The sequence below is a fragment of the Ylistrum balloti genome, unplaced genomic scaffold, assembly GCF_031769215.1.
Source record: "Ylistrum balloti isolate Yb309-2 unplaced genomic scaffold, AGI_CSIRO_Ybal_v1 Utg369808, whole genome shotgun sequence".
In the NCBI taxonomy this organism is placed as follows: domain Eukaryota; kingdom Metazoa; phylum Mollusca; class Bivalvia; order Pectinida; family Pectinidae; genus Ylistrum; species Ylistrum balloti.
Genome location: NW_026781982.1, coordinates 1,326,903 through 1,342,041, shown reverse-complemented (window position 1 = coordinate 1,342,041; position 15,139 = coordinate 1,326,903). Strand labels below are relative to the sequence as shown.

At 33.5% G+C, this 15,139-nt stretch overlaps 1 protein-coding gene across 1 annotated transcript in view; it reads right to left on the bottom strand.

The window, feature by feature from the left end:
- LOC132544742 (uncharacterized) overlaps positions 1 to 15,139 on the bottom strand; it is a 55,357-nt gene that overhangs the window by 22,016 nt on the left and 18,202 nt on the right. The window contains exons 24-40 of the mRNA XM_060208391.1: positions 14,632 to 14,763; positions 11,702 to 11,765; positions 11,206 to 11,355; positions 10,225 to 10,302; positions 9,845 to 9,994; positions 9,485 to 9,572; positions 8,632 to 8,730; positions 7,884 to 7,921; positions 7,403 to 7,549; positions 6,994 to 7,114; positions 6,166 to 6,272; positions 5,490 to 5,687; positions 4,880 to 4,993; positions 4,004 to 4,117; positions 2,956 to 3,049; positions 2,085 to 2,159; positions 1,574 to 1,626 (exon numbers count right to left, since the gene is read on the bottom strand). Of these exons, the coding sequence (XP_060064374.1) occupies positions 1,574 to 1,626; positions 2,085 to 2,159; positions 2,956 to 3,049; positions 4,004 to 4,117; positions 4,880 to 4,993; positions 5,490 to 5,687; positions 6,166 to 6,272; positions 6,994 to 7,114; positions 7,403 to 7,549; positions 7,884 to 7,921; positions 8,632 to 8,730; positions 9,485 to 9,572; positions 9,845 to 9,994; positions 10,225 to 10,302; positions 11,206 to 11,355; positions 11,702 to 11,765; positions 14,632 to 14,763 (1,822 nt within the window). The remainder of the gene's footprint in view (positions 1 to 1,573; positions 1,627 to 2,084; positions 2,160 to 2,955; positions 3,050 to 4,003; positions 4,118 to 4,879; positions 4,994 to 5,489; positions 5,688 to 6,165; positions 6,273 to 6,993; positions 7,115 to 7,402; positions 7,550 to 7,883; positions 7,922 to 8,631; positions 8,731 to 9,484; positions 9,573 to 9,844; positions 9,995 to 10,224; positions 10,303 to 11,205; positions 11,356 to 11,701; positions 11,766 to 14,631; positions 14,764 to 15,139) is intronic.

Here is a 15,139-nt window from a genome sequence, read left to right as displayed (position 1 = left end):
ATCTAAGATTACTTATCAACATAACAAACAAAACAGTCTTATGAATATTTACATGACAAAGTCATCACAGCATAAAAACAGATAAAAGCATTAAGGATTTTAAGCTAATTAAATACACATAATTATATCATTAATTAATAAGCAATGTTAATTTGTTAACTCAATCATTATAAAAAAATTAAAATGATAAACAAATAAATAAGGATCTATCTATTAAATACAGTTTGATAAAATTCAGGAAAAAAATATCACAAGATTTAATTCAATAAGAACAATTATTTAATGAGTATGATATACAAAAGCAGTACGAACTCTAGGCAACATACAAAAGTTATGCTTTTATGGTTCCATGGTACTCACATCTAGTCTTAAGATAAAATCATGTACTTAATCCTTTATTTACTAAAGATTAACAAACCTGCACAAGTCCTAATAGTAAAATTGAGAACCTTTATGTTACCAAATATAATCAGCCTTACTTGTTTCATCAAAACATTCATAACAAGGGCCTTAACTTTTGGAAGTAAAACACAATAAGATACAAAACTGGGTTAGACTTCTACACAGCATTATCTTAGGGACTCACAGAATCCATGGTGGCAGAGATTTTGTATCAATATGAATGTTCCAGAAAACCATCTCCAGTTTCATTTTTTTTTTTAAATTTCCTATGAATATAAATATCTTTCTCTTTTTTATGATCTCAGATTGTCACCTTTGCTCAATCGTTCCCTCCGCATACTCATTTATATAACTACAAGGCACATGTTCTTTCCAGTGACAAACAATGTTCTACCAATTATTCTAATATGAGAGTAAGCAAGTAAAAAAATTGTAGTCAATAAGAATATTAAGGACTGAATACTATATGTTGTGAAAAGCACATTAGTGATAATACAACACATGAGTAATCACAGAAACCAAATGTTCACCATACCCATATTCTGACTCCTGTAGTCGCATGAAGAATCTAAGGTCATAGTTCAAACAACAAAATGATATACAAACAATAAACAAACGATGGCCCCAACCTGATGAGTCAAGGTCACGTTTCTTTGGAGAAAATTGGGAACATGTCTTCAAATGGAAACAAATGTGGGACATATTTTGTTAAGAATAGTGAGCTTTAATAACCTTGTGGTAAATTGGCCTAGATCTTGTATTGATTGTGACCTTGACCCACAAATGACAGGTGTATGGTTACACATGTAAGATGAAATGATTCAGGGCCTACATATGTGCCAAAACAATCAAAAACACACGTGTGATGGGACATTACAGGATATAAATTGGAAAACAGTATAGTATGATTTACTGATCAAATTACTTCTTCAGATCTTAAACTTTGAAATACAGAACTGGGAAAAATAAAAAAATGTTCAGTCTGCATCACCAAATGCTCTAGTCAACATACTTAAAAGGCATGTTTACTTTCACTTTACAATGGTTTTATCTACATGATAAGTTACTTTCGTTTTACAGTGGTTTTACCTAGCTGGATATCTAAGCCTCTGGGATACCACTAATAAGCACTGAAATTTATATTGTGACTTCTACTTTCACTTTGACTTACCGTACACAGAATGCTGCCAGGTCCAAGTTGCCCATCTCCAGCACAAGTTGTCCCTGAGCAAAGATTTACACAAACGCATTATTTACTTACAAATTATTCAGAAAAATGACTGGAAGTCAAAGTTTTGAGACAACATAAGGTATATTTTATTTAAACTTCAATCTTTACTTAAAAGTGGTTGTTTATTAGAGTAAGGGGTGAAGCTGTAGTAGATATTGAGACTGGTTGAGTTACATGGTAAATAGGAGGTACATTGTACACATTTAACACAATATCATGTTTTAAAAAAAAAAAAAAAAACAGAAAATGATTTCAGATCTAACTATGGACATCTTGTGAAACCATTTATTTTTCTCATGAAATTTCAATTATAGAATATCATGAATAAAGGATTTAATTTCATCAGAATTAGAGGGATTCAGGTGTATTTACTATGTATTTCTGGAGTGTAGAGATATTGTTATAAACATTGATGGAGTTGAAGTATGCAGTGATGTGGTAGTATACATACTCGGTACATGTAGTAGTGGTGTACATCTGGCCGTAGATGGATAGCTCTTGTGAAGTCTCTTAGGGCCAGCTTCAACTGATAACAGAGCATATAATATAATATGATATAAAAACATCACACCCTTATGTCTGAAAGTATTGTATTTATTCCACAATAAGCCCATTTATATGTAAAAGGTGAGAGTAAATGGCCGCCTTACTAGCTTCAACTAGGGGGCTTCCCTTTAGTGGAGCAGTAGAGTGTCCAGCTAGAGACCGAAGGGTCCCTAGTTCAAACCCCAGCAGTGGTAGGGTATTATTCATTACTCCTTCTTATTAGAATTGGTGCCATTGACCACTCCAAGGGTACAAGTTACAGGAGATTGAGATGCTTACTTTGCCTTTAAGAACCTGAGTTGTTAATGTTTTTTGGGTTTGAAGACTTAGTGAAGGAAGGAATCATGTAAAAGATGAGAGCCTGACTAGGTAGCCTTGGTTAGAGGGAATTGAGCAATAGAGTGTCCAACTAGAATCCAAAGGGTCGCTAGTCTGAACCCAAGTAATGGCAAGGTATTCTTTATCTCTTCTTATAAATACAAATTGCTGTTCTGTAAAACCATTAACCAATGCTATTATACTGCTCTGTAACACGCCCACCTCATGATGTAGAGTAAACAGTAATGTCAGGTACCTGGGCTTATTGTAGGAAAAATACGGTAGGATCCGGTATCATCTACCTATCTGTTACAACAGAAGAAACCATATACACCCTCTTCAACTGTGTATATAGGTGGTATACCAAAAAATCACATTTAATTTCTACAAAGTTAAACAAACTCTAGGGATAAAAATATGTACCATAATACTACCTAAAGTGTATCTACAACACTTACCTCGTGTATCTTATGATAAGCTTCTCCTCGACAAACATAGGCTCTCACATAGGTAGGGTCAACCTTGATACCTGAGGAAAACTTCTTAATCGCCCTGGATCAAAACAAATGACACATCAACATCATTTTCTCTTACTGAAATACAACTTTCTAATTTTGGATGTATGTAGCAAAGGGTTGGAAATAGGTACAAAAATATACACATAATCCTACACTTTAAACAGTCAGAGTACAGAGGTACTCACGGGCACATACATATCAACACACTACAACGGGGAGTATTTACAAAGTACGTACATATCAACACACTACAACGGGGAGTATTTACAAAGTACGTACATATCAACACACTACAACGGGGAGTATTTACAAAGTACGTACATATCAACACACTACAACGGGGAGTATTTACAAAGTACGTACATATCAACACACTACAACGGGGAGTATTTACAAAGTACGTACATATCAACACACTACAACGGGAAGTATTTACAAAGTACGTACATATCAACACACTATAACGGGGAGTATTTACAAAGTACGTACATATCAACACACTACAACGGGGAGTATTTACAAAGTACACACACTACAACGGGGAGTATTTACAAAGTACATACATATCAACACACTACAACGGGGAGTATTTACAAAGTATGTACATATCAACACACTACAACGGGGAGTGTTTACAAAGTACACGGGGAGTATTTACAAAGTACGTACATATCTACACACTACAACGGGGAGTATTTACAAAGTACGTACATATCAACACACTACAACGGGGAGTATTTACAAAGTACGTACATATCAACACACTACAACGGGGAGTATTTACAAAGTACATACATATCAACACACTACAACGGGGAGTATTTACAAAGTACATGTGTGTAAACACATTATGTACAGCTGCCTTACATAAAATCTCTAATTTTATCACAATATGGAGTAAATCTCTGATATAGATTTAGTAAATCAAGGGGTAAGGGTGGTTGGGGATTTTAAGACATTTTATACAGATTATTAAAATGTTCTGAACCTGTGGTAGTTGTCATAGTGATTCATGAAGATCAGCCCGAGGTTCACATGGGCACAGGCAATATCCTTGTTCAGTTTAAGAACACTCTCAAAGTCTGGGATAGCATCCTCATGTCTGTAACAAAATAAAAATTTCAAAAATCTAACGAAATTTCAAATGAATCTGTGTCAGCTGAATAAATTCATTTTGTATCCCAAGAATGAATATGCTATAGAACCTATTTCAGCCACTGCCATGTGACATAGGACTTTGTTTTACTGTATCTGTCCTCCAGGCAGTCCAGAAACCATCACTATGACAATGTACTAAAATGTACTAAAATGAGCTGAAATGAACTAATTACTCCATCAGTGAAATCTGAAACAGCCATGAAACAAATGTTGCTATAGTAATGAAATATGGCAGACTATTTGTTTGTTGTTACTTTACATCCTATCAACAGCCAGGGCCATTTAAGGACATGCCTGGTTTAGGTGGTGAAGGAAAGCCCAGAGTTCCCAGACAAAAAACACCGACCTACAGCCCGAACCTGGTAACTGCCCCATGTAGGTCTCAAACTTGTGACCAAGAGGTGGAGAGCTAGTGATAAAGACAGTCAGATGCCTTAACCACTTGACAACTGCTGTAGATTTCAGTAAATCTTAAAGTTACCATTACATGTACAGATATCTCAAACTACTACATCAAGGTACAGAAAATAGCATTGATACATGTTTATATAGTACTAAGATTATGTTGGATTCTACAGTTATCAGATAGTTGTGTTATAAAGTCCTCATCACTAGTAACACCTTTATAAACATCTACTAAACAGTCATGACAATCTATCATAAAGTGTTTAACAGTGAAGGGTTCAGCACTAGACCTATTACTTACTTGCCCATGGCATCGTACAGGATCCCTCGGTGAAGGTAGGACATGACATTCTCATCCGTATCATTGATGAGGAGAGAGACACTGTAGTCATGGAGAGCTCGCTTAGGATGAGCTCTAGAAAAAATTCAATGACCCATTTATAGTAGAATCAAACATATTTTTTCCTTAATATATCATAATGAAACATTTCTATCATATATATATATATATAATATGGAAATGCAAAGAGAAATCTCCTTCATGTTTAAAGATATTTTGTTTCTTCAAACTTTGAAACATTTGATGGTTTTTCAGGTCATATATACTGTAAATATATACACAATTTAATCAAAGCACTAATGTGCCAGTAAGTGATTATGTCTTAAAAATTGATTGCAACAAAATAAGTTCATTTACAATATACAAGATCTCATAAACATTACAAATGACACTGTACATGATTAAGGATATATGCCACCTTACACTATTTACATGTGATTTATATATATATCAGAGTTATCCCCCTTTACTGTAACAGACTACCAAAAGAAATATATATATATATTTGTATGTATGTGGCTTTCAATTTTAGCGACATTACATTTTTGTGATTACTAAATCAAAGGCATACTTTCTGAGGATACAGGCACGATGGAAAAATGCCTGCCAGCTGAGAGGATCAAGGTGGATAGCTGCTGATAAATCCTGCACAGCTGGTGTCCACTGCTGCATTTTGGCGTAAGCTCGGCCCCGATATGTTCTCGCTGAGGCATCAAGGGGGTCCACTTTCAGTAAGTCTGTAAAGTCCTGTATAGCATTGGTCCAATTTCTATATAAAAAATTCAAGCATTTTTTACTTATTTGTCATAACATAGAATTCAATGACTTAATAATAGTCTATAGTCACAGCAGTCAACTGTACGGTCTAAAACGGATAAAAATGCTTGAATGTGACAACATGAAAGCATGTGATAGTAAAATTTAGAAGTGATCACACCTAGATTCTAAGATTCTAAAAAAATACATTTAGAAAATATCATCTCCCATGACAGCTTTAGTGGAGTATCATAATTTTTAAAAATTTACAGAATTGAAAAGATATCAGCTGAAAAAACCCTTTCCAAAAGAAGACTGAAAAGATTTGTGATGTTTCAGCTTTAATCAGAATCTACCAAAGTCTAAGTTGCTATGAAGTCTAGATAATTAAAAAAAACCTGCAGTGTTCCAGAGTGGTGCACGATCAATTCTGAAGCCTCAGATGAAACATGTAATGTATTGTTACATGCAAATCCCACATAAAACCTTACCCAATCTCAAAATAGTAGAGGCCATGTTTGAGGATGGCATCTGTTCTTGTTGGCATAATCTTCTTGGCCTTTGACAAATCCTCAAGAGCCAACAGCATATCTCCTCTCTGCAACCAATCAAAAACAAAGTCACAAATCATGATAGATATAACAGCCAATATAACTTAAGGTACAATTTACTTCAGCCAATCAAAACCAAAGTCACAAATCATGGTAGATATAACAGCCAATATAACTTAAGTTACAATTTACTTCAGCCAATCAAAACCAAAGTCACAAATCATGGTAGATATAACAGCCAATATAACTTAAGTTACAATTTACTTCAGCCAATCAAAACCAAAGTCACAAATCATGGTAGATATAACAGCCAATATAACTTAAGTTACAATTTACTTCAGCCAATCAAAACCAAAGTCACAAATCATGGTAGATATAACAGCCAATATAACTTAAGGTACAATTTACTTCAGCCAATCAAAACCAAAGTCACAAATCATGGTAGATATAACAGCCAATATAACTTAAGGTACAATTTACTTCAGCCAATCAAAACCAAAGTCACAAATCATGGTAGATATAACAGCCAATATAACTTAAGGTACAATTTACTTCAGCCAATCAACACAAAGATAAAATGTATCGCTGAACATATTATCGATAGTTGTACTTATTTTGAAATCCTATGATGAGCATGATTTTAAAAGTACACTGTAAATATAAACAAAAGCTCTTTTTATTAAGTCTGAATGCCGTTACTTGGCTTACTTTCTTACCTGGTTCACCACGACATATATACCATATAGGAGATACTGATTCACTACTGACCTTTTCATACATGAGTGCCCTCTGGTAATAGGCTTCATGGTCCAGTGGGTTCAGTTTCACTGCCTGTGTGTAATTTATCACTGCCATAGTAATCTCCCCTTGTTTACGATAAATCTCAGCCCTGAAAAAACCAACAGTAAAAATCATACAGCAATATGTGTGAGCAAGAGTTCTACACAAATTTCTTCACATTGAATGTCATCTACCAAGCAAACATTTACAGGATATGGAATATTTTTCAGCTTTTTCATTCAATTTCTTCTCAGAAACCGATCTTCAAAAATATTCTACTTAAAATCGAGTGGCCTCACATTGGCCCTAACTTGTACCCTCCAATGCCCTTACAGTACACCAGGCATATGACACATTGAACTAAATAAAGATTTGTCAGCAGACTTTGATGACTTACATAGACCTATACGACCCAGAGTGGTTTTTGCTGTGTTTTAGGATAAATGTAAGATCATCAAGAGCTTCCTTTTTCTTGTCCTGTAGTAGGAACAGTAGATGTCTGTGCCAGTAGGCGTCCAGTAACATTGGTTCCAGACGTATGGCCCTGAGTAAGAACAAAACAATCACTGACAAAGATTTTCATGAATGCCTTTAATCAAGTATGAATTTTTTACAGAGAGAGTAAGTAAATAAAGAAAAGATGTCAATTTTCAAATTCAAGCTGTAATACTGACTAAGCAATGACAACTTCTGCAAAAAATTTCAGATCATGAAAACTCAGAGAAGTTAACTGTATAGATTCCTTATACAATTTGGAATCAGAAAACTCTCTTATTCAAGGTCTTTATTTGTGAAATGATTCTATGTTAGTACTACAGAAAAGATTGCCTGTCTGTGATGTTGTGAATTATTTATTGTCTACTGATATCAATACTTACTGGTCCAGATCTTCTTCTGCTTTCTTAACCATACCAAGCTAAGGAAGACAACATCAGTGGATTTATACAAAGTGTACAAGAAAATCAATTAAACACCTTAACACTATTTTAAAGGTCATATTAAAAAACATTCTATGATTTAGATTTGTGATATCTTTTAAAAATGTGCTCAGGCCATCCCATCTATCATTTGTTATTTTGGAGGATTAATTTTTTGTTGATTTCATTGTTACTCTCAACCCTGAACTCACATGTCCACAAAGTGTTAAAATCAGTACAAGCAGATTTAGTTAACAATATCTACTAACGAAATTCAGTATCCTTGAAAAACTGAAAACCACAAAAATTGCGTCCCTCAAAAATACATGATTTTACAGTATATCATGTACACTCCAAACTCTACATCTGATTTATCTAGACTTAGTTGTACAGAATAGTGTTAGAAAAGGTGGAAATGACATATATTATCAAAGAGTTACACCTCCAGACATTAAGGGATGAATCCTTTCAACAATCATCTAAATTTGGCTTGATGAAAGGCACAGAACCTGTGCAGAAAACTGAACTGAAATGACATGAGCAGCATTCTCTATAAGGGAGACAACTCATGAATAAATCAAAGGTATGAATCTCATTTTTGGAATGTTTTGTTGATTCTTCAATTGTAAGAACAATAACAAAATCCTAGTTGAGAGGAATGTCACTCAGGTTAGAAAATCAGAAATTTCTCTGTCTTTAAAATACCAACCTTCCTAAGGAGGGCACCCCTTCTACAGAGGTCAAAAGCTATTGGTCGCTTTGTCTCAGCGATCTCCTTGTCCAGTTTCTCCACCTCTTCATACATTATCTGTAACAAAAAAAAAAACAAGTGTTCTGTGAAACAGTGGTAAAACATACTTCAATCTTGCCCCTTGTGTGATCTAAAATTTCATCCCATTTTCCTGAAGAATTTTCTGAAACAATTTTTAGTTCCAATATGATAATTATCTGTTTTATCAAACAGTGAAAGTTTGTAAAAGGGAATTTTTCTGATCATAAAATTGTTTTTATGACATTTTGCTGTCACATACCATTAAGAATCTTTGCCCTGTAATGTAATTTGCACGTTAATAGTAATAGTGCTGATTAAGCAGAATATCATAATCCTCAAAATTTGTTAACACTACCAGTTCTTCATTTACATGTGGGCAGTTTCATGAAAACTGTAAGTGAGTTTTTCTAGGAAACTGTTAACACTAGAGATTTTAATGAAATTTTGTTCTGATAAAAATTGATCATATATTCATCCACCAAAATTTTTAAAAGGAAACTTTCTTCGCTGAAGCTATGGATCTCATCAGTCCAGAGTATTTTGAGATCAGTAAATTATAGATACAGAAAGAAAACTAAAACAAAACACAGTTGTGTTATGTTAAATCAGATCTAAGAGAAGAATATTGTAAAAGGAAACCAAAACTTTTCTAAAACAAATTTAAAGTTTAAACATTGCTATCAGCTAGTACAGTATTTACTATCCAACCACTTCCAAGCCCTCTGCTAATAATAAATACCCTATGAACTATGTTACCATTATGACAGAATGACAAAACTATAACATGTACCTCGAGTAATTCGAGATTCTCCTCCGACTCCTCAATAGGGTCAATGACACTTATGATATCTGATAAGGAACTGGTCAGAGAGTCCTTCCTGTAGGGGTGAAAAAAAACACACATGAGTTACCTCCGAATAAGAAAGAGTGAACATCAGGTAGGTTGAAAGATTTCATGTCTATTTCATATTTCTTCTTCAAAATGGAACCAAAATAAGTTTATCTGTCAAAAAATTCAATTTTTGGACATACAGCAATGAAATCCCACCTCAGACATGTTATACCTGAAATACTTTTGTGACAAGCAATGAGTATGATCATTTAATTGCCTTCATTAATCAGATTTTAAGATGCAGTTTTTTGTATTTACCGTTTTTTATCCATCTTGTCTTCCTTAACTTGATCTTCTGACACTGACATTTCCTCTTCATCCTCGGAATCTGATGGGGTTGGAGGGAAGAGCTCATCAAACCAGCGGTTCCAGATCGCCCGCACCCATTCCCGTTCATCGTCATCAGCTCTGTGACAAGAGAATCATGCTTATATGTTTATACAATATTTATGTAAAATATGAAAATTCTGAAGATATCATGATGTGACGATGCATGTAACAGCTTGGCCACAGAATTAATATAGTCATGCTATTCCTTTACTATAAGAATTTCTAAAGACTGAAGATTTGGAAATGGAATGTAAACCAGGTAAGCTACTAAAGGCAGTCAGGGTGTGTTAAATTACTTCCATCCTCACCTCAGTCCCTTTTTCTTGCCGTACTCATCAAAATTCAGTAAATCTGGAATACTGCTGCGGACTCGACTTCTCACCTTGCTGCACCAATTTCATAAATAGAAAGAAAGTCATTCAGCAATATAAAATCTGGCTTGATGTCAACAATAGAGGATTTAAACCTGAAACTGAGCATTTGTTGTCTCCCCTTTCTGTGTCCAATTTGTATCTTATGCATGAGACTCACCAATGAAATTAACATTATTAGTTTTGTTTACAAACTTAAATGCTTAACTTGATAATGACATAGGAGGAATCTTCTAAAATATTCCAACTCTATATTTATACATTCTCTACAATATGGCCTTAACCTTAATGAGTAAAACTGCTCCCTACATTCTGGAAAATTTAAAAGTGTTTAAGGAATTAAAGTATCCAGATCATATTAAAGTGGAACTTAATGAATCTTTACAGGCATAAATCTGGATGGACCAGCATTGTTGACACAGCTATTCCAAAAGTCAGTTGAGGCTCATCAGAAAGCAGAATAAGATAAGACAGGTCTGTCATTATTTTAAAAAACAGACCTGGGTCAAGTGATTAAATTAATCATAAAAATGACCAGTTTTATCACAGACATGTACAGAACCCCAGTCGTAAAAAGGAAATTAAAATGAAACTCAGCTCATGTCGTTCTCTTACCTTGGCAGTCGCAGTTCTCTTACCTTGGCACTCGTAGCTCTCTTACCTTGGCACTCGTAGCTCTCTTACCTTGGCACTCGTAGTTCTCTTACCTTGGCATTCGTAGTTCTTACCTTGGCACTCGTAGTTCTCTTACCTTGGCACTCGCAGTTCTCTTACCTTGGCACTCGCAGCTCTCTTACCTTGGCACTCGCAGTTCTCTTACCTTGGCACTCGCAGTTCTCTTACCTTGGCACTCGTACTCGTAGTTCTCTTACCTTGGCACTCGTAGCTCTCTTACCTTGGCACTCGCAGTTTTCTTACCTTGGCACTCGTAGTTCTCTCTCCACAGGTTTTACTATATCGGTAAAAGAATTCGACCGTTCAAGACGCTTTGGTGGCGCTCTCAAAAATCGCTCAATATCATCAAGGCGAGCCATGTTGATCGGAGCACGCTTCTTCTTCTTCTTACCCCTAGAAGTGATCACGATGAAACAAGTCTGATACCTCAGTACCATGAAATACTCTCATAGGAAAATTCATTGGAAAATTAATAGAAGTCCAATTGACACAAATATTTTCTCTTGAATCATGAAGAGATTTGTTTGAATTTGAAGAATAGTCAAAGCTCAGTCATTATGACAATATTTACAGGAATTTCTGCTCTGTAGAAGCATTTTGTCAGAATTTTGGGTTCAGAGGTTTATGATTATCCAAAAATTTTAGTCAACAATGAAAGAATTAATGTAAAAAAATCATTCAGAAAAGACAGTACACCATTACTGTAAGTTAATAGAGAGTTTGAGGAATGGTCACTTACTTTTTGGGAAGTATGACGTACGCCCGCCCAGCAGCCAAGGCGAGCTCTGCAGGTGTTGGTTCATCTTGGTAACAAATAAATCAAATACTATTACATGAAATATATTTGATATATACAAAAGTGTAATTTCTAAATGAATGACCCTGATATAGACCAATATCATTCTTAATAAAATTTAACAAAAAATAAAACTGTTTTAAAGGAAAATAGATCATATTATTCATAAATCACATTTTAGTTTCATCATTTTAAAAATCATGTGATAGATATCAGTAAAAGTAATTCTCCTAACAGAATTTAATATTAGGATAGAATAACAAAGCTTATACAATAAGACATGGCAATGGACATTCTAAAATTCCATTCTAAAATCAATAAAATCAATAAAAACAGTATTGATTTTGTGGATATTGTCATGTCCAGTATTTAACTTGTATATGACATTTTCACAATCAAATGTTATAATATCTTTACATATCTACATATTAGTTTTAAGTAAATATTTCAACCCTGTTATGTCCTTAAATATCAAAGTTTGTTTCCCACACTAAATACATCATAATTCTATTTGAATTGGTTAAACTGGTTTGAATTAAAAACAAATTCCAAATCCACCAAAACCAAAATTATGATTACTGGTATTTCTCAAATGAAGTTGTTTTATAGAATAAAGATCAAATCAAAATTTAATATTAATGAAGCAAATGTAATAAACATCACAGATCTGAACTTTACCTAATTCATTAAGGTAAGGTGTTAGTAAACCATTGTAACTTGTACAGGTCTGTATATGTATACAGAGAGAGAAACAGAAAAAAGACATAATTTTTGATGTCTGAGAAATCTGTTTTCATTATAATTGAGTCTCGTTCTATAATTAAATTCCTTGTATAAAAACTAATTAAATCTATAAACATGCCGATTAAAGCAGTATCTTAATGCTGTATTGAAACTGCAAAATTAGAAATAATTCAAGCTGAAAAATATAAATTGTAGGTTAAGAATAAAATTCAGAAAAACAGATATAAAATTGATGGACGTTCATGTAAGTTATGATATATGCTCAATTTTTGTTCAAGTCTGAATAAGTAAAAAATATTTACTTTTACCTTTATTAGACTTTTTAATTATAAATTTTAACAGCACATAAGAAATGTCACCCCTTTCCAATCTCCTACAAATCTTTATAGCTTTGAATCCTCCCTTCAATCTATGTATGTTTGGCAAAATTAGGTTTATGAATAAGATCAAAATATTGATAATATTTGATAGAACTTAAAATTATAAAATTCTACAACTAATTTACATACAGGCATATTGAAAGGAATACAAAAGAAAGACATGAAGAATTTGTCACAGGTAACAAATTGTTTTCTATTTACTCACATGAACATCCTTCCTAACATGAACACTTTACTAGCATTCATTCATTGACAAGGAAATGAAAAATTATATAACTACCAGAGTTTTGTGACTCTCTGATACATATACATCTAAAATCCATTGGTTATGATCATTACGGTATCTACTAAATCTATCTTAGTTGAAATTAGAGTTGTAATCAAATTAATGCACATGAATATCAATATTAGTAAGACCTGCCACATCTATGTAAATAGGCAAGGAGGGACAGATATTACCACCAGCCAAGGGAGACAACCCATACCGTACCTATATCTGGAACTGATAGCAAGACAAGCAAATAATGAAAAGGCTCTGTCAACAATAAAAATCACGGCAACCTCTCTGTTTATAAAACAGAAACCATAGAGAATAGAGTTTGTGTCTGGCCTCAAATGCCATGGAAACACCCATCGTTCCTAGCCAATGGCTATGATCCTTTTGTTAACCTCTGGCTAGCAAAGATGTGAAAGCCCAAGCCTCAAACAGAGAACCCTTCCACTGCCAGTCACTAGTGTCTGACATATTAAGTCTCTGCTCCAACATACAAGGTAAAAATATTTAACAGAAAATGCTCTGATTTTTTAAAAGACTGTTCTTTTTGTTTTTCAAAGTCTTATTATTGATTTTGAATATTTCCATTTTTAAATTTCTATAGTGAGCTATGCATTACAGAGTGGCATAGGCTAGCAACAGCCTTAAACTGAAACTAAACATTTTGAAAATTTTAAAGCATCATGGGAAAGTTTATGTAAAAAAAAAGGAAAAAATTCTATGAACAGCACATTGGATGCAATAGTAAATACTGAACTGATTTACAAACACCAACTTTAAAATATTTTACAGATTTATTTATAATCCAATCTGTCATCTGAATTTTTTGTTCCATGAAAATTTTTACATGTAAAACAATTTCAATGAATTGTTTATAAGCAATTGAAAGTCACCATCTATACTTTTTATAAATTCAACTATTCCATCCAAGATAAAATCAATACACTAAAATTGAGACGAGTTGATGAAGTTTGAGTACTAAATTGGAACCTGCCCAATGAACCATCACCCTGCAATCTTAAAGTGTATGTCAAGCTTGCAGCCCTCAGCCTTTCTGGATAAAACACATTTATGTACATCCATCTCAAAGACTCTATAAATCTTCAAAATTCCCATTTCCTTCCATTTTCAGATTTGATACAAAATGATAGATAAGGTCAATTTTTTAAAATATTTATGTGAAACATATTTTGAAAAGAAAAACTTCTTTTTCATTATTTTGATAAAAAATATCTATTTATCTGAAAAAATATGTCATATTTAACAATAAGAAATCAAACAAATTTTCATTTTTGAATATTTACAACATTACAGTCTAAATTTGAATGTGAAAAGTTTATAATGACAGATATGATTTTCATCTTTATTTGTGTTACATGATCAAATGCTAGATTTTCTCTATAAAAGTGACTTTGAGAAAGCTGTATATGTTTCCAACAGAAGAGAGTGCAAAGTGTACTCAAGGTATGACATACCCATAGATAATTTAAATTTTTCACCACTGGTCAGTTTCCGATCATGCATGAAAGTCTGACCATGGTCATCAGCCAGTGTGTTGTGGTCATCTACCACATTTGACTGGTCACTTTCGTTGACCGTTGAATCTTCTGACAAGATCATAGCACATTCGAGTCAATCATTCCAAGCCAGATTTCTAGATTTGATGCTATATGTTTGATACATCTGAACAGTTATTGACGTTAAAAAAGACATCATTTTAACCAGTGAAAGTCCCATGTTTGGTAATAAGCCCACCCCTTCATGCAGCAAATTTTAGATAGTGATATACAGTACAAACAATATCATATACAGAATTATTCAGGTACAAAGAAAATTTACTCGAGTTTTAAAAACCTACTGAAATATCTACTCAGATTTAAAGAATTCAATTTCATTTTAACAATTTACAAATCAATTCTGTACACAAAATGGAGCATATCCTCTCCCCCACTAATATACACAACTTATAGGTATGTATGATGT